General features: G+C 35.8%; 3 protein-coding genes and 1 pseudogene across 3 annotated transcripts; 1 reads left to right on the top strand and 3 right to left on the bottom strand.

The window, feature by feature from the left end:
- Positions 1–1220: 1220 nt before the first annotated feature.
- On the bottom strand, positions 1221–1832 carry LOC140961041 (secreted RxLR effector protein 161-like). Its single transcript, XM_073419364.1, has one exon. It carries the CDS (start codon positions 1830–1832, stop codon positions 1221–1223), a length of 612 nt encoding a protein of 203 aa, XP_073275465.1.
- Positions 1833–4191: 2359 nt separating this feature from the next.
- Positions 4192–4986, bottom strand: LOC140961042 (uncharacterized). The gene has a single exon (XM_073419365.1). It carries the CDS (start codon positions 4984–4986, stop codon positions 4192–4194), a length of 795 nt encoding a protein of 264 aa, XP_073275466.1.
- A 364-nt stretch (positions 4987–5350) lies between these two features.
- LOC140961370 (butanoate--CoA ligase AAE1-like) lies at positions 5351–6559 on the top strand (annotated as a pseudogene).
- Positions 6560–6833: 274 nt separating this feature from the next.
- Positions 6834–18955, bottom strand: LOC140961043 (protein GIGANTEA-like; the record flags this gene model as incomplete). Its single annotated transcript, XM_073419366.1, has 14 exons — positions 6834–7519; positions 7908–8000; positions 8115–8333; positions 8541–8609; positions 10208–11737; positions 11819–12025; positions 13261–13411; positions 13487–13724; positions 15601–15656; positions 17684–17946; positions 18124–18266; positions 18375–18429; positions 18604–18675; positions 18923–18955. Coding segments are annotated over 14 exons (3423 nt in total), but the record flags the coding sequence as incomplete, so codon positions are not given.
- Position 18956: the final 1 nt, after the last annotated feature.

Here is an 18956-nt window from a genome sequence, read left to right on the forward strand (position 1 = left end):
GGTAATATTTGCCCCCACTATCAAGTTGCTGTTGGAAATAATAGGCAAATTACCCCAGTATACAACAAAGCTCTTAGAGATAAAAGCATCACTCTTTTATCTCTCCCAAAGAATGGATATTGAAACAGATGATTATTATTTGATAAGAAGAATTGAATTATTGTGTTTTGTTCAATCCATCGGCTCTCATTATTATAGGCAAATTCTTTAACCAACACAACCCTTAGTAAAAGTTGCTTTCTCATTAATGTTGGGTCACATATCAAACCATCACACCTGTTGGTAAAAGACATCTATCAATTTCCAGAGGACATGTCCCATGCCTATTAATAATTAAGATGACTAAATAATTGATAAAATAGCTATCAATTCTATTATCATTATTATTTCCTTTAATAACCTTTACATCAATATTACAACCTATATTAAAATCTAACAATCCCCTACTTAGGTTGTAATGCTGATTAACTTATCAAACAAATATACAAGTGAACTAATCGAAGAAGGTATCTTTCGATTTAAACCTGTTTTTATTATAGATATTTCAAAATTATAATGGAATCACTGGTAGCTCAAACTTTAAACCAAGATTCTTCAATATAATAATTGGAAATATTGCACACATACACTTTTCCTGTTTCAAAACATTCACCGTTAATTTAGCACCATTTAATGGCCTTGTGCTACAATCATGTCTTCATGAACATATACAAGAATATATTTCCATTCTTGCTAGAAGCGGCACCACTCCTGTATGTTCATATAGGTGAAGTTTAATAATATTTTATCTTGTTCACATCTGAACAACTAAACTTCATTAAGAGCATAAACCACTCATCCTCCTTAATACCAAACACTAAAATTATCCTTAGTGCTTGAACATGTCACTTATCAGTAACTTGTTATTACCCATTAAACCTTTAATATTGTGGAAATAATAGGAAAGGTTGGGTTCCTGGTGACAATCAAAATGATTTTAGACCCATTCCTACTGCAGTATTTTTAATCATATCCCTCGAGAGTGCTTTAGTGAATGGATCTGCCAGATTATTATTAGACTTTACATAAACAACGATAATTATACCTTCCGATATTAGTTGTCTAATATATTCATGTCTCAGGCTAATATGTCTAGAATTTCCATTATATATTTTATTAAATGCTCTAGACATAGTAGATTGGCTGTCACAATGCAATAAAATTGCCGGCATTGGTTTTGGCTATAACTCTATATCCAACAATAAATTTCTGAGCCATTCGGCTTCTTTACACGCAGCTGCTAATGCAATAAATTCTGATTCCATTGTCGAATGAGTTATACATGTTTGTTTCTTAGAAGCCCATGAGATGGCTCCTCCACCTAAAGTAAATATCCAGCCAGAAGTTGATTTATTATCACTTATACTCGTTATCCAACTTGCGTCAGTGTAGCCTTCAAGAACAACTGGAAAATTATTATAGAATAAACCAAAGGATTTTGTCCTTTTGAGATAACCCAGCACCCTAGCAATAGCTTTCCAATGTTCTACACTAGGATTACATGTATATCTGAAAAGTTTGCCAACTGTAAAAGCTATGTCATGTCTAGTGCAATGCATATCATACATTAAACTACCAATTGCACTTGCATAATCAATTTGACTCACGGATCTTCCAAAATTTTCAGATAGTTTACAATAAACATCAAATGGGGTGTTTGCTTCTTTAATACCCAAATGACTAAATTTTTGAAGCACTTTCTCAATGCAGTGAGATTGACATAAGGCATAACCCTTGTTGTGTTTCTTCACTTTGATGCCTAACATAGTATCTACCTCACTCAAATCTTTCATTTTGAATTGAGATGTTAAATACTTCTTAGTTTCATTTATTCCTTGTATATTTGTACTAACAATTAACATGTCATCTACGTATAGACAAATTATAACTCCATGATCCTTTGAGAATTTTGTGTAAATACACTTATCAGCATTATTATGATGAAATCCATGTGATAAGATAATTGAGTCAAATTTCCCATGCCATTGTTTAGGAGCTTGTTTTAATACATACAAAGATTTGACTAATTTGCAAACTTTCTTTTCATTTCCTGGCAACACAAATCTTCAGGTTGTTCCATGTATACTTCTTCTTCCAGATCTCCGTTTAAGAAGGCTGTTTTAACATTCATTTGGTATGTATATAGATTATATATTGATGCTAAAGCAAAAATTATTCTAACGGATGAAATTCGTGCAACTGGTGCATATGTATCAAAATAATCTATTCCTTCTTTTTGTTTAAATCTTTTTGCCACTAGTCTCTCTTTAAATGTATGTATAGATCTATCAATATTCAATTTCTTTCTAAAAACCCATTTACAATCAATAGGCTTAGAACCATAAGATAGATCTACCAACACCCATGTATTATTAGATAAAATAGAATCTATTTCATCATTAACCGCTTCTTTCCAGAAAGCAGAATCTCTAGAGTTCATTGCCTCTTGAAATGTTTTTGGATCTTCCTCCACATGTAATAAAATTGGTATTTTGTTTAGTAACATATCTTTATTCCCTTCTACTAAGAATACTATGGCTTGTGAAGATATAAAATCAGAACCAAAATTCTTTTCTTTCTTAGCCCTCTTACTTTTCCTTATTTCACCAAGAATTTCAATAGTTTTCCTTTTATTATTGTTAGAGCTATTAACTATACTTGTATCCATTGTTGTAAAATATTTATCAAGTCTTGGTTCTGGACACTCATTAGAATCATTAAGAAATTTATTCTCAATAAATTCTACATCCCTAGACTCCACAATTACGTTTGAGTCTAAATCCAAAATCATATATGCCTTGGAATTTTCTGCATATCCAACAAAGATACCTTTTAAGGCTCTTGGTCCTAATTTAGTCCTTTTGGGATCTAGTATTTTATAATAGGCTATGCATCCCCACACCCTCAAATAGTTTAAATTTGGTTGTCTTCCTTTCCATAACTCATATGGAGAAACTTTAAATTTCTTTGAGGGTATTCTATTATGCACATGACAGGCTGTGAGTAAAGCTTCACCCCACAAGTTCATTGGCAATTTTGCATGCAGTAACATTGAATTAACCATATCAACTAATGTTTTATTCTTCCTTTCAGCCAACTCATTTTGTTGTGGGGTATATGGAGCACTACTTTGATGAACAATTCCATACTCTTCACAAAATATAGTAAATTCATTAGAAAAATATTCACCACCCCTGTCACTCCTTAATATTTTAATTTTCATTTTTTTTATTTTCGACCATAGATTTGTAATTTTTAAACATGTCGAAAGCTTGATCTTTTGTTTTCATTAAATACACTTTTGTATATCTTGAACGGTCGTCTATGAAAGTTATAAAGTATCTATTTCCCCCTCTTGTCAAATTTCCATTCAATTCACAAATGTCAGAATGCACAAGATCAAGAATTTCATTATTTCTTTCACCTTTTGGAAATGGTTTCTTAGTCATCTTAGCTTGAATGCATATCTCACAGATTTTAGAATTATTATCAATCTTATTAATTAAACCACGATTTGACATAAACTTTAAATATCTAAAATTTACATGCCCTAAGCGATTATACCATAAAATAGAGGATGACTCAATCATGTAAGCAGAACAATCAATCTTATTATCATTGTTATTGTTACAAATAAGACTGAGCTTGAACATATTATCACAAGAATATCCTTTTCCAACAAATACACCATTCTTGGATATTATTAACTTTTCACCCTCAAGAGCAACCTTCATACCCTTTTTGCATAGGATATTTGCAGACACTAGATTCTTTCTAACATCTGGAACATGAAGCACATTTGTAAGAATTAATATCTTTCCTGAAGTGAATTGTAGTTCCACTGTCCCTTTCCCATGAACCTTTGATGTGTCATGATTTCCCATCAACACATTTTCTTCATTGACAACATCTTTATATTCCACAAATTGAGACTTATCATTGCATACATGAATAGTTGCCCCGGAATCAAACCACCAATCACGAGATTTCATCATTGTTGTCATATTCAATTCTGATATCATGCTAATTCGCATTTTGTGAAACCATAGCAACAATTTCATTATTTCCTTGTTCAACAAGATTTGCTCTTTTGGCAACATCATTGTTCCCAAATTTCAATTTCTTTCGGAATCTACAGTCTCGTTTAAAATGTCATTTCTTTCCACAAAAATAGCAACTCTTATTTGTTTTTTCAGTGCTGATAATTGCATCAAGCTTCCTCTTGTTCTTTCCAACAGTATAATTCTTGGTGTTAGTTCTAGTGCTAGACTCAATATTATTCACATTAGTACCAATTTTTGAAGCGACTTTATCATCACGATTTCGAGTTTCTTCTTCGATTCTTATATGCTTCAAAAGTTGGTCTAATGTTAGATCTTCAGAAGTGTGCAATAGTTTCTTTCCATAACTATTCCAAAATAGTGGCAATTTTGCAATTACCGCAGCCACTTGTAATTGTTCGGACACTTCTATTTTCAAATCCTTGAGTTTAGACACTAGAACTTGCAGTTCATCAACTTGATTCATAACAGATTTATTATCATGCATGTGAAATTCCAGATACTTCATACAAATAAATCTATCGGTACCTTGCTTTTCCGAAGTATACTTTGCCTCAAGAGCATTCCATATTTCCTTAGGAGATTGGATGGATCTGAACAGATCATAGAGACAATCAGATATTGAATTTAGAATATGTCCTCTGCAACGAATTTCATCATCTTCTCTCTTCTTGCGTGCAGCCTTGATAGCGTCTGAATCGTCATCTTTTGGTGTAGGTAAATCAGGAGGATTTGAAACAAGAATATAAAATACTCCCAATTCAGTGAGAAGAAAAATTAATTTGTCCTTCCAGCGAGTAAAATTCAAACCGTCAAAACGCTCCAATCTGTATACTTCTTGATTGATGATATTGTTGTAGATCGGTTCAGGCTTAGAAGATTCCATTAAAATATTACCTTAAACTTGTTAGAGAAAATATGGTATGGAATCTATCAAACCAGAAATTGTATCGGCTTTGAGGCGTGAAACCACTTTCTTTAAGGTAACATTTGCCCCCACTATCAAGTTGTTGTTGGAAATAACAGGCAAATTAACTCAAGATACAACAAAGCCCTTAAAGATAAAAGCATCACTCTTTTATCTCTCCCAAAGAATGGATATTGAAACAGATGATTATTATTTGATAAGAAGAATTGAATTATTGTGTTTTGTTCAATCCATCGGCTCTCATTATTATAGGCAAATTCTTTAACCAACACAACCCATAGTAAAAGTTGTTTTCTCATTAATGTTGAGTCACATATCAAACCATCACAACTGTTGGTAAAAGACATCTATCAATTTCCAGAGGACATGTCCCATGCCTATTAATAATTAAGATGACTAAATAATTGATAAAATAGCTATCAATTCTATTATCATTATTATTTCCTTTAATAACCTTTACATCAATATCACAACCTATATTAAAATCTAACAAGCATCACACCATGTGTCACACATGCTAGGTACACCGACTGTGCTGAACATGATCGTGAATTCACTGGAAAACGAGCGAATACGAGATAAGGTGACAGTGATGACTGGCGGTGCGCCATCCCCTCCTCATGTACTCTTTAAGATGGAAGAATTGGGGTGCAAAATACGCCATTCGTATGGTTTGACAGAAACTTATGGTCCTGCAACAATCTGCGCCTGGAAAACGGAGTGGGACTCGTTACCCCCACACGAGCAAAAATCAAGTCTCGACAAGGGCTGCAGCATCTTGGAATGGAAGAGTTTGATGTCAAGAATCCTGATACAATGATGAGTGTGCCACTTGATGGAAAAACAATGGGAGAGGTCATGTTTAGAGGGAACACTGCAGTGATGAACGGTTACTTGAAAGACGGAAAGACAGACTCGTGAAGCTTTTAAAGGAGGTTGGTTTAGGAGTGGGGATCTTGGAGTGAAGCATCCTGATGGCTATATCGAGCTAAAGGATCGATCGAAGGATATTATAATCTCCGGAGGAGAGAATATAAGGATGATGGAAGTGGAATCAATTATTTTCAGTCATCCATCGGTTCTTGAGGCTGCTGTTGTGGGGAGACCTGATGATCATTGGGGAGAGACACCTTGTGCCTAACTTAAGGATGGCTGCGAGGCGACGGCAGGTGACATTATCAAGTTCTGTCGGGATCGTTTGCCGCGTTATATGGCTCCAAAGATAGTAATTTTTCAAGATATGCCTAAAACTTCAACAGGGAAGACACACAAGTTTGTTCTCAGGCGAAAGGCTGAAGATTTGGGCAATCTTTTAATCTTTTACAAGGTAGCAAATTTTAGCATTCATCCAAAAATCTCACCGAGTATGGAGAAATAATGGTTTTATTTCATCTCTCTGTTGTATCAGGATTTGTGTGAAAACTCTGTTGTTGTATGATGTAAGTTTGGTTCCGGGATGTTTCCATCTTTGCCTGCAATATTTTTTCCGACTAACATCACTACACGATTTTATGTAGTCATAGCCGTTGGATTGGTAAGAGGCCCACCCCTAGCTTTGCCGAATCAAAAGTGGGATACAGCACACACAGGATGGAGCATACCCACCCACTACCCATATCACATCGATTGCTATTGTTCATATTATTTATTGTTTATATACTTGCATTTCTTGGATATGCTCGTTCTATTTGCATTCGCTTTTCAATTTATTATATTTATTGATTAAAGAAACAAGTGAACGTTTTCAACGATTGATCTTTCCGTAAGAGTCGATCATTTATAGCACGACATGGTTTTCAAAACACACAGATGGCCATATATAACCAAATGTAATGTTGAAAAATTTACACTGCTCCGTTTTAGGCAGTCCAGGACCATACAAAAAGCAAAGCAAATCGAAATCATGTTAACATTTAGAATGATCACACAAAGTGCAGTTAGGGAATACTAGCATCCGATAGGAGCGGAGTTCCTGTTAATTGAAGACTAGCAAGTTTCAATACCTTTTTACATCCATCCTTTGGTCCAAAGGGTTATCAAAACGAAGAGTTCGGATTCCAGAGACGTTACGAACCCCCTCTACATCTTTGAAGCATTCTGTAGCCTTTTGTATTCATATCTCAACTGGCCGAATAGAATAGAATGGGACAGAACAGAAAGTGTATGAAAAAGCCACCATAATTTTGGAGAGGAGAGTTCAGAATGTGATATTACATCCCAGTTCTTTGGCAGCAGCATCGACAAAATGAATAGGCAAGCCACTTGCGATTCGGCTATGTGCTTCCCACGTCAAACATTTCTCAACATCAGACAGCCAACTGGTGTCACCTGTGTTTAAGTATTGATGACAATGGCCCTTGTGGATGCCATTAATACCCACTTGTTTAATACTAGAACCAGCATTTAGAATAGCACGAAGAACTGATATGCTAAGAGCCCGAACGTGAGCACTAGGATGAGAAACACAGCGAACTGTAGCAGGCAGGCGACACTGCATTTCACAACCAATATTTGAAATGATGTAATTTTTAAGAATCAGATGCAAGCCAAGTAGGGATTCTATGGGTGGTGACTAATAGCATTCAAGCACGATGTGCGATAAAATTTCTAATATGTATGTACGCATGCGGGCGTGTATTAGGAGAGATTGCTGAATGGGCCTAGGCAGATTTCGATCTTGGAAAAATGAAATCAGCATTGTTCAATGGACATGTGTTTTTAGTAAAAAAATTAAAAGTCGTTAATAAAAAATAAAAAAAAATTGAGCATGGTCGTCTTTAAACTACATGGAATATTATAGCGAATAATATGTAGAGGAATTCTTTTACCAGAAACATCTGTGTACAAGTAATATCAATGATGTTGGAGAATTTTAATACCTTCAACAGGTTCGTGAGGCCATCAACCACCGAAGATCCTGATTCTCCCCATTCAAGCACAGGTTGAACTGCTCGGGCTGTAACTTCCAACAGCTTTTGCATAATTTGAGGTGCAAGCAAGTTAATACTTATTAAAAAACAAGGATCCCTCAATAAAAGCAAAACAGAAAAATTAAAAATCTCTCTAATAAAATAAGAAAATGTTACCTCCAGCTGTGGTAAAGTGCATGCTTCTCCATCAACAAGCATACCATCTGTCGCACGAAGAAGGACGTCTGATGCACTAGCCAGAATTACTAATGATTCTGGGGCCTCATGGTTTCTCATTAGCTCAACAATCACTTTCACAATTCTCTGATTAATCCTCCACATCTTTTGGCCAAGGTCATCGTCTTTTGTAATCCAAGGCTTCAATTCTCGCTCCGCCTGACAAAAAAGCACATACATGAAAGTTAATACACCAACCAAATACAACATTTCAGACAAAAGTATACCTGAAATTAAATTGTGGTTCAGACTCACATAACAGCTTAATGAAGTCTTTGACCAGAAAGTAACTTGCAATTAAATATAGAAGTTCACAAAGGGGACAAGATTTTTCAAAGTAAAATTCAAGAATAACAAAATCTTGACCTGAAGAACAACAGCCGCTGTAGCTTTAGCAGGGGATGCTAATACAACATTGCAAAGCGCATCAACAACCTGCATAATTGTATGTAAAACATAAGGTCGTTTACCTGTGAAAGATTAGAGCCTTTCAAAGCATGTGGTTACCAAAGAATGTAAAATTCGGGAAAATATTCAAGAAAATTACATGCATATAAATCATATGAGCAGACATCACATGTTTACTAAATTTTAAGAGGATAGAAAAATAAGATGTCAAGTTAAAATAATTATGATTTTTCTTCCTTTACACTAAAGTTTCTGAAATAGAGCATGGCCAAGAAAAACTGTCTTACACAGGTAAACTTGAGCTCATAAGGGCTGCCATTCAAGGGATAGAATGTTTTTGGCTTCAGATTCTCCCCATCCCTTTTGGTATCATTGACAAAATTTACTCGGTTATGTAGGACATTCTTGTGGACAAGTAACCATCCACTGATTCCTTGGTTATTTTGTGTATCAAAAGATAATGTGGGAATGGGATTACGGGATTTGAGGTCGTGGAATAATGATCTACTTGCCAAAACATTGTGGAACATTCACAAAAAGAAAGATTCCTCGTAGATCAAATGGATAAATCAAGTTTTTCTTCGGGAGAGAAATATATGGGGCATATGGGTACGTAAGACCGACTCTAATCTTGTTAAGAAGATCTTATCGATCCGTGATGAGATCCTGGCTCATGGCTCGTGGATGACTATGGCGCTGATGAGTGGTTGGTTTAACGGTAAGAATGATATGTACAAAGGATTTAATGCTCTTCTATATCTCATTGGCATTCTCAATGTATTTGTACCCATATTTTTTTACCTCAATGATATGACTGATTTACGTCAAAAAAAAAAGTCTGTTGGCAGGACAGTTTTAGCTACAAATTCACACAAGAGGTTTTATCTTGCTGATTTTTCATAACAAGATTTTAGCTACGAATTTAATAACAATAACGGATTTCAGCTCATTCATTTTTCACAGGAAAGCTTTAGCTAAGAATTTTAAAAGTGAAAGGAGGGTTTTAGCAACTTCAAAGCAACACGAGGAAACTTTTTACAAACCACCCCACATTTAACAACGTACATGATGGTATCTAGTCACTGGGTAAGACTGGAAAATCATTTAGCTGAGTTGTAATGAGAAAAATATCTAAAACTTCCTCATGGACCAAAATCAATCCTCCCCCTAAATGATGTAAACCTGTAGCACATGCCTATGCCTCCACTTGAGAGTACGAGGAATGCAAAATTTAAAACAATTAATTCAAAGTTTAACAGAACTATATATAAGTCTAACAAAAACAAGGTCCGTCCACATTCATCTGTTCTTGCGCTGATCATCAAATTGAGCAATGATTTTCAGAAAAAAAACTTGTTGTACGGACAACAAAATCAATCAAACCTATTTCCACACTATTTAATGATCCAAAAGATGTCACTGCAGAATATTCACAATTTTTTTAGAAAATATTCACAATTTAATTATGACTGTAGTAGACGCGTTCTGGGATGTTCCTGCACATTTTATGATCGCTGGCTCTATAGAACAAATCATATGCACGATGGCCATGATTCTAACCTCTAGTATGCTGCAAAGCATAAAAGATCATAAAGACATGTGAAAGAATGAATCTATCATATTACCTGTCTCCATCCTTGCTGTGCAGATGTGCTTACAGCACTGGGTTGGGTTTCTGGTGATACAATCAATTTGTGCAAGAGCAATGAAACAACAGAAAAACATAACTCCTGTTTTTCTGTGAGGACAGACCTAAGAAGAACTTTTGCGTTGCAGTTAAATCCTATATGCCTGTCCATTGTCAAAAAGTTGGCCAAATCTGAAGCATCTGAGGGGAAAGTTGCTATTCCTTTCCCAATAATACATTTTTCCGCCTCAATGGAATCATTTTCCACACAATTGAGAGAAGTCTTCGAACAATTTTCACAAGGCAATGTAGATGGATGAACTGATTCTGTGGGAAAACAGGAGGCACATGTATTAGAACTATTTCCAGGTAAACATGAAGGCATTTCCTTTGACAATGGCACATGGAGTAGGTGTGCTTCCAATGGCTCTGCTTTATCTACGATGGATGCAACAGCTTTGCCATGAATATCAATTAGATTGAAAAGTGAAGAAGCCCTGGTGTAAATTTCATTGTCCCACTTGCATCTCATCAAGATGGAAAGAGCTCTCATGCAAGCCTTTGATCGTCTGAACACATCAGAAACATGTGCTGCGACCATAGCAGCAGCGACTATTTCAATTGAACTGTAACTCCACGATGCTCCAATAGCAGAAGGCTTCAAAGAAAATAGTGCCTCCAGGATTGCTAATATTCGGCAAGTATGATAAACCGCTGATTCGGTACCATTCCTTAACTCATTAGAAGGGTCATTCACTTTTGCAGGCTTAGGTACACTACCATTATTTAGGGAATCCAAGTGATTACCTCCTTTTGAGATGAAAGTGAAGAGCTGAAGTTCGCAGGATAACGCACAAATGGCGGCAATAACATAAGAATCAAATGTTGCAACAGGCCCTTGTTTCTTTCCCTGTTTACTGCCTGATCCTCTCTGGTTTCTATTGGCTCCCCGTAACTCTTCACTTGCTGTTCCAGGAAAAGAATTCGGACCTTTAGGTTGCTTGCTACCATTGGACTGTGCTTCATGACTGACACAGACTGTTAACACGACAAAAAGAAGGCGAGAGGAAAGTTCTACTGATGCGCATGAATCTAAGAATAGTGAGTGGACCATCGTCCGGAGCTCGGCCACAGCAAGGTTTTTGGATGCAGATCCAAAAACATATTGATTTATTCTCATCCGTTCTCTAGAGTGCTCAGGTGGAAATGTCCTCTGAAGAATTGCTTCGACAGTAGCAACAAAAATCTTCATCAGACAGGTTTCAGATGGACTTCCACGAGGAAGATACTCGAGGACTTTAAGAAGAGGAATGTATAAGCTCCATGATAATACAGGGGGCTGCAAAGGTGTTGCAACAACGATTTCAGGAAGATCGACCACAGAGGAACTCAAAGGAATCAAACCATAAGCAGCTTCCCATATTGTGCATATTCTCCATTCGACCTCTGGACCATGTGCGCAAAGCATGGATGCAATCCCTTGGGCGGTAGCTTCTACAGTAGCTTCTGCTGCAGGCACTTCCCTTTGCTGAAAATAAGTTGCAGATGCTAGTTAAACGGAATGAGTCATAGCAAGGAGAGTATTCAGAGACTAGTGCAGATGAAATACCTGCTTTCGATCTGATGAAATGTTACAACCTAAAGATTTGTGTTTTTCTTTACCATCAACTTGACTCAAGGGAGGAAAGAGTAAAGCCGGTTGGGAAAGTATACGAAAAAGCAAAGCAGCTGCAGCATCTGCAGAAACCCCGGCTCTCATAGACATTGCAATCCCTATTGCACGCAAGAAATGCAATTGCATCCAGTTTCTAGGAAGCTTCATCAATAAACAAAAACAATCAGGATTTCCAAAGGGAATTCGATACAGGCATCACGTAAAAGATAGAAATATAACTAATTGACTAAATATGTTTTGCATTAGTATAATGTTTTGTAGCCTTGTGCTTTATATCTGAGGTAAAGCATTGTCAGGAATTCAAAATGCAAGTGACCAATAACAAAGAGAACAGGTCTTTGTAGGAAATCTGCAAAGACAACTAAAGTCTAAAACGGATCGCACAGATAAATTCACAACAGCAAGGAAGGTCAATGCAATGCAGTTACTAACGTTATCACAAGATATCATATTGCATCAACCTACAAGTTTAAAACTAAAATGATAAGAATATGAATAACAATATCCATGGAAAATAGTTTAAAAATAAAGGGGAAAGGGATTAAGGGTAATTATTTTTAATACAAGAGAGTGAAAATGCTCTATTTGACTCCTTAACATCACAATAACAAATATTATAAAGGTCCATTAATTAAATATCACCCTAACAAACAAAATCACATCCAGTCCTCAAATGTCGGGTGAGGAGTGCATGGAATAGATGTATTAATTGACCTTGCACATTAAAAAAATAGACGTATTAATGACCCCACACATTAAAAAAAGTGCACTCAATGAAAAACATTGCTTTTCTGGTCTTGCCACTAAATGTAAACTAGGGCACTGAAGTCATGACTTGATAAATTAAATCAGAGTTGTCCAATAGATTATACACATTATAGAAAATTTCTTCCATGAAACGCATGCCATGCCTTGCTAGCATCCCCAGGAAAATCAATGCATCAGCTGAAGTTAAACGAGACTTGATCACCTTTTAAACATTTGATATCAATCTAAATATGACGAAACTATTACTAAAGAATAAGTCATTTGTGATACCTATAGGTAAGGCAGTATAATTGATAATTGAAATATTGACACTAAAAATAGATAACTGTGTCGACAAATTATATGAGGAGATTTCATAAATTCATAAAGGTCCATTTTTTTGAAAAAGTCGGGCAGAAAATAATAATTTTCCACAAAGAGTTACTGAAAATGAGAGTAGCAGCAGCAAAATGGAAAAAAAAAAAAGAAACTTTCAAGAGTATTATGATATGCATGAGGGCATCAAGCTCTGTGGAGACCAGTAACTTAAAAGGTGTTTCTTTCTTCAGGATTTATTCTGTTTCTTTTACCATAATATTTTTCATCATTTGCATGTAAGTATAGCTTACCCTCATGCCTGAGGCATAATCTTCTGCTGCACGAAGAAGCTCCACTAATTGTACAGCAGCATCAAGTGCATCTGGAGCCCAGGATGGCGGAGCTTCAAGCAGACCAAGAAGTAGCCTCTGTGTGGCACTTGGAGTAGCGATTGCATAATATCTAAGCCAAATGAAAAAAAATCAACACAATGATTGAACATTTTATAGCTTAGGTAAAACCATGTCAAAAAACTACCGATGAAATAGGCGTGCATAGGGCTCAAGAGCAGGTAGACCAGCCACAAGATGCTCATCCATAGGTGTTGTTGGAGGAGGAAGTAAGAGTGCAGGAACAGCTGCTGCCGTCAGAGTAGCAGTCTCGTAACGAGCTACTTCCTCATCGCATACACTGAGTATAACTCCAGCACCATTAGCAACAGCCCATCTTGGAGTTGATGGCATAAGTTGAGGATGCTTTCCAGATCCACGAGAAGCTGAGATATGATAATTAAATAATTGTCGTCCTCATCGCAAAGCTAAAAATTATTCTAAGTTGTGATAGAAACTCAAAGATTTTAGAGGAAAGAAAGCTCACCAAATAAAATTAGCATCACATAACTTTGTTTCATGGAAACTCTAGCGGTGAAAATATAAGATTCCGGATTAAGGGAAAAGTTCTAAGATTTGGTTGCAACGTCCCATCACTAATAATTTTAATCAGCGTTGAAATCAAAAGATTTTCATACAATTAGGACCTGCTGAAATGACAACTGTCATGAAATCAACACACGAAGACTAGTTACGATAATAAACCTATCCTCAAATCTTCATTGGAGTTTGTGATTAATATCTAAACAACTCAGATCAACAAGTTTTATCCATAATTATCACATATAATCTCGTACTTCCACTAGTGTAATTATATTTTGATGGAAAATATATCATCGTTTTGTAACATTTTGGTTTATTTAGTTGGATTATCATTTCGTATTAGTGTGGTGCCCCTTGTACCTTGAAACGACAAACTCAGGTTGCTCAATTAGATCAAGAACAATTGCACCTCTTGTACCTTGATATCATTTCGTATTAGTATGGTGCCCCTTTCATCACACATTTTTATGCAATAGAATGAGCCAAACCATGGGAAGCAAACAAATTCTAAAAACATGAAGCACCGAATCATTGTGGAAGAGGTTTTTTTTGCGATCAAGTGGAAAGTAGTGTGTAAGTATTTTTTTAAAACATATTTAGTCTGCAATATCAGCAATCAAGTGGAAAGGAGTGTGACTAAGTAGTTTTTTAACCTATTTAGTCTACTATTGTTAAGTGGTGGCAATCATTAGTGAATAAGTTCATTGAATAGTTATACAAGTTAGTTAATCGAGGGAACAGTTGTTAGCATATCTTTGCTAAGGCACAAGTTTTGATAAAATATTATAAGTTGAGACTGAATTCATAGTATTTGTCCAAATTTGAAACACAACATTCTTTACTTCAATGTAAGGGGGGAACTCGGAAAATATATATTTTTTATTTCATTATAAGAATAGGCATCTTAACCTAATAATAAAATATAAATATATATATTTTTACATCCACGCATGAAAAGTAACACTCACCCAAATTCCTCAGTTTCCACCCATTTGCCCATAGACCCGTGTCATCAATCAAGTGTTGTTCAAAAATAGTTGATTCAGATATATATAGATTTTTCTTCTACATTACAGTTTGTGGAATGAGAAAATTTAATTCTCAAATAACGTAAGTCATTCTAGCTAATTTCATACCAAAAGTAGTTTTTGGTCCCCCTATCTTTTTCTTTAGTCTACTTTCTACATCACTTCCCACATTTTCATGGATATCTCCAACGATTGATTTTCAATGTGCTAAAACCAGTTTAGACATCTGATCCTAATTTATTCTAGAGGCGTTATGCGGCCGCATTTTACTACTGTAAGAAAATAAATGTCTTCAATTCGAAATGTAAGTTAGATAAACTTAATTAATAAGATGATGATAATAATAATAATAATAACAATAATAATAATAATAATAATAATAATAATAATCAACAACATTGAATATTTTAGATTGGATCACTTTCTTATGGTAATGGATATAATAGCCAATATTCAATGGAGTTAAAATTTTCAAAAATTGGGAACACAATACTCTAATTTCAGAACATAAATAAAACGACCAATAAGACTATAGTTCAATTCCCATGACACTAAATCATATGCACATTAAGCTCATGTGTACACAGAATAATCTTGATGCCAAGAATATTTTATTGTGTATGCTTTCTGGAGAATAACACGCATGTCACATAAGTAAGATGTATATTGCTGAATAGATAAGTTGACTGACCTGTAGAAGGTGGTTTCAGTTCTCCAGCTGCATATTTTCCCATCACTCCTCCACACCTGCACACGTCATTAGGAAAAGAAGAGGTGGCTTAGATGCCAACTGTTTTAACTTCAAATTTGTATACAAGAACTGGATATGGCACAGCTACTAAACATTGTGCCGCTGTACTAAACACTCTATGGCATTGGCAAATTTTATATATATATATACATATATATATATATATAGCAAACCATTGGCAACGAAAATGAACTTAAGTTATATTAGTAGTGGTTTGTATTTTTTTGGCAATTTCTGTTAATCCTCATGAGGCAGAAAGACCTTCTTGGATACATATAATGTGTCTCGCATTATCGCAAAATTCCCAATTTGAAATCATGTTTGAAACTCTTAATTTAATAACTCATTTCAGAACTTTAGAAGTAATTTTTTGGAGTGCCACAGAGCCAAGCATTGACCGTCTGTGTGACCACAGATATTAGTATCCAGTATACCTTTGTTTTGGCCATGATTGGGGCCAGGACCTGCCCACAGACCCATTCTGTTGTTAGCATATCGCATTGTTGGAGTACACATGGACATGTGCATGTCCGTGCGCTAGGCAGTAAACCTAGGGGGAGTCCGCACAGACTATGTCACAAAATTGCTATGGATCTGAGGTAGCATTTGAGAGTTGTATATGTCTTGTAGCACATGGACCCATGCATGGGGTGGTGCGCATTCAGGAAAAGGCTGGTGAGCTTCTGGCACGGACCCAACCACAGAGAGACAATGGGGTCTGTGGTAGTGTCTATAGATGTTTTTCAGAAACTTTTCAAAAAGCTACATTTTGGTAGATGTCTATAGATGCTTTTAAGAAATTTTCAAAAAGCTACATTTTGGTAGATGTGTTACATAGACTGCTGACGTTATGTTTCTAAGATGTAAGCTTTGAAACTTCTCATACCACCGATCTATATACAAATTTGTGCTCCTCAATGCAAAAGCTCCGTAGTGACATAAGTTTTTTGCTTGATTCCTTGACTTCCATATGGAAGTTAACTTATTTATGGCTTCATAAGCCCTTGGTTAATTTGTGCAACTTTTTAAAAACCATTTTACTGAAGATTTACATAAGAAAAAAGTGTTTTTGATTGAGTTATGGTTTGGTTCTTTACGATTTTTAGTTGTTTGTTGTTTCTTGAGTTTCGATGAGACTTTAAAGCACAACTGAGGTTTGTTTGCTGCAGTATGACTAGATATGATAAATAGTTAAGTTGACATTCTCTTTGGAAGTTTTGAAAAGAGAACAAATCTCGCCCTGCTTTGATAAATGACCTCTCCTTAAGCTTGAGCTTGTGAATGTTGTTGGGTAATTGATTGATGTTGGTTGTTTAGAGAGATCCCTTGCACCATACCAATCATTCTAGTAGGTCATTTGATACAATAATGTATGTTACAATTGTGTAACATACAACACTTGTATTGGATGTTATACACCTACATAACATTATGTCCTTGCATGAACGCATGACATTATGTTCTTATGTTAACTCATTGATTGCACTTTATGAAACTAATCAGTGCATAAATTCAAAATATGTTTTGTTAACGCACACCTTTTATTTATGTCGATACATGGTAGCATTTTACACGTCGAGCCTCGATCTTTATTTAACCTTATACGTCTCTTGGATAAAGGAGTATTAGGGCTTTTATGTAGTTGTGACTGGGGATTTTATGTAGTTGTGACTGACCTGTGACCTAGATATTTATCGAAAGGCACGGTCGATACAAGAACCCTGCAGCAGAGATCGGAAGATGCAAGTGGTATGTTTATTGTGAAGTGTTGGTAATTGCATTGACTTAAAAATTATGCTATTGGCTGCAACAACTAGTCACATATCAAGGCAAAGCCTGCCGGGGGCAAATGAATAAATTTAAAATCCATAAACCTTGTGGTTCAAAACATAAAATGGAAGTTACCACCCTAATATGTGAACATGAATATGCGTCACTACGTCAACAACTTTGTGTGTACATACATTCTGGATACTATAATCTAACATCATTTCATGATAGTATAGAGTTTTCACCCACTTACCAGCGAAAATAATCACTTCTAATGCCAAGGGGGGCTGCAAGCAATATATCTGTTATCCAGGGAGATAATGGTCTCAGTGGTTTTCTCTCCGAATATATGGGAGGCAAAGAACGTTCTCTATTACTAGCTGAAGCATCGTTTCCACTGGTACTTCTATCAGCTTCATTTTCCTGACGATCAATCTTGAAAATGGGTCTGTTGTAGTGAGTCAAAATTCTTAATATCTCCCCACATGCAAGAGCCCACTGCTCGGAATAATCGTTCTACAATTAAAGATTCAATCAATTCAGTCAAGTGTCTTTTAGACAAATCAAATGCGCTTGAAGTGTTGAACTGACAACATAAAAGAGGAGAAACATGCTCCAAAAACATAAGCCCCAAGTACGATATACGTGAAGAAAATCAAAACAAGCTTTAAATAGAGATAAGAGTCTGAATACCTCACTGTTGGGATGCAACAGGGAAATGAAAGAGGCAAATGGGGGACCAGTCCTGTCGTATTCCAGAGTATTATCAAGAACACATGAAATAATGGGAAGAATAACAGCGTGACCATGCTCTGGATGATGAAGAACGAATGTGGCTGGAAAACAAACACAGAAGTTATCATGCAGCACAATCTAGCCTGGAAGAAGTATACATTGGGATAATCACAGTCACAATCAATTGTACTACTAGAAACAGAAAGTACCCAAAACATCGTCAAAGAGTCTATTCTCCTTGGATGGATATTGGCTACGGATAAGCTGCAAAACCAGGATATGTTACAAGTTAGAAATATGTGTATCGATATATGCATTTTTGACAGTTCACTAAACACCATGGCAAAGGTTCTAAGTGCCGCAGAAACAACATTCCTTGCACAATTGATCCATCGGAAAAAATCTCACTCGCAGTAATAGGGGAAAGAAAATACATACCTCTTCTATATCATCAGGAAATTGTTCTGATGTGAACTGGCCAAAGTACTCAACATATGCAGTAGTTTGGGCCTGCAATAAGTACAAATGGAGTTTAGTGATTACGAGATTGGCAATAGGCTAGCATGCATTATTTAAAGCCCAAGAACATAGAACAGAGAAGTGAGAATAACTGGAAAATTAAGAAATCAATTATGTCGCATATATCCAGTAGAACTATAAATGTCACCTGTTATCTTAAGGAGACAGTAAGTTATGGAGAATAATGCCTATATTTGGACACAACAATCACAAGATATCATCCACAGGGAAATCACACCTTTCGTTGTTCTGCATCTTGTGGTGGAGGCCAA

This window comes from Primulina huaijiensis, chromosome 16 (genome assembly GCF_012295235.1).
Source record: "Primulina huaijiensis isolate GDHJ02 chromosome 16, ASM1229523v2, whole genome shotgun sequence".
In the NCBI taxonomy this organism is placed as follows: Eukaryota; Viridiplantae; Streptophyta; class Magnoliopsida; order Lamiales; family Gesneriaceae; genus Primulina; species Primulina huaijiensis.

Coding starts and splice junctions, on each gene's coding strand:
- LOC140961041 (XM_073419364.1), bottom strand. CDS start 1,832: ATGAAAGATTTGAGTGAGGTAGATACTATGTTAGGCATCAAAGTGAAG.
- LOC140961042 (XM_073419365.1), bottom strand. CDS start 4,986: ATGGAATCTTCTAAGCCTGAACCGATCTACAACAATATCATCAATCAA.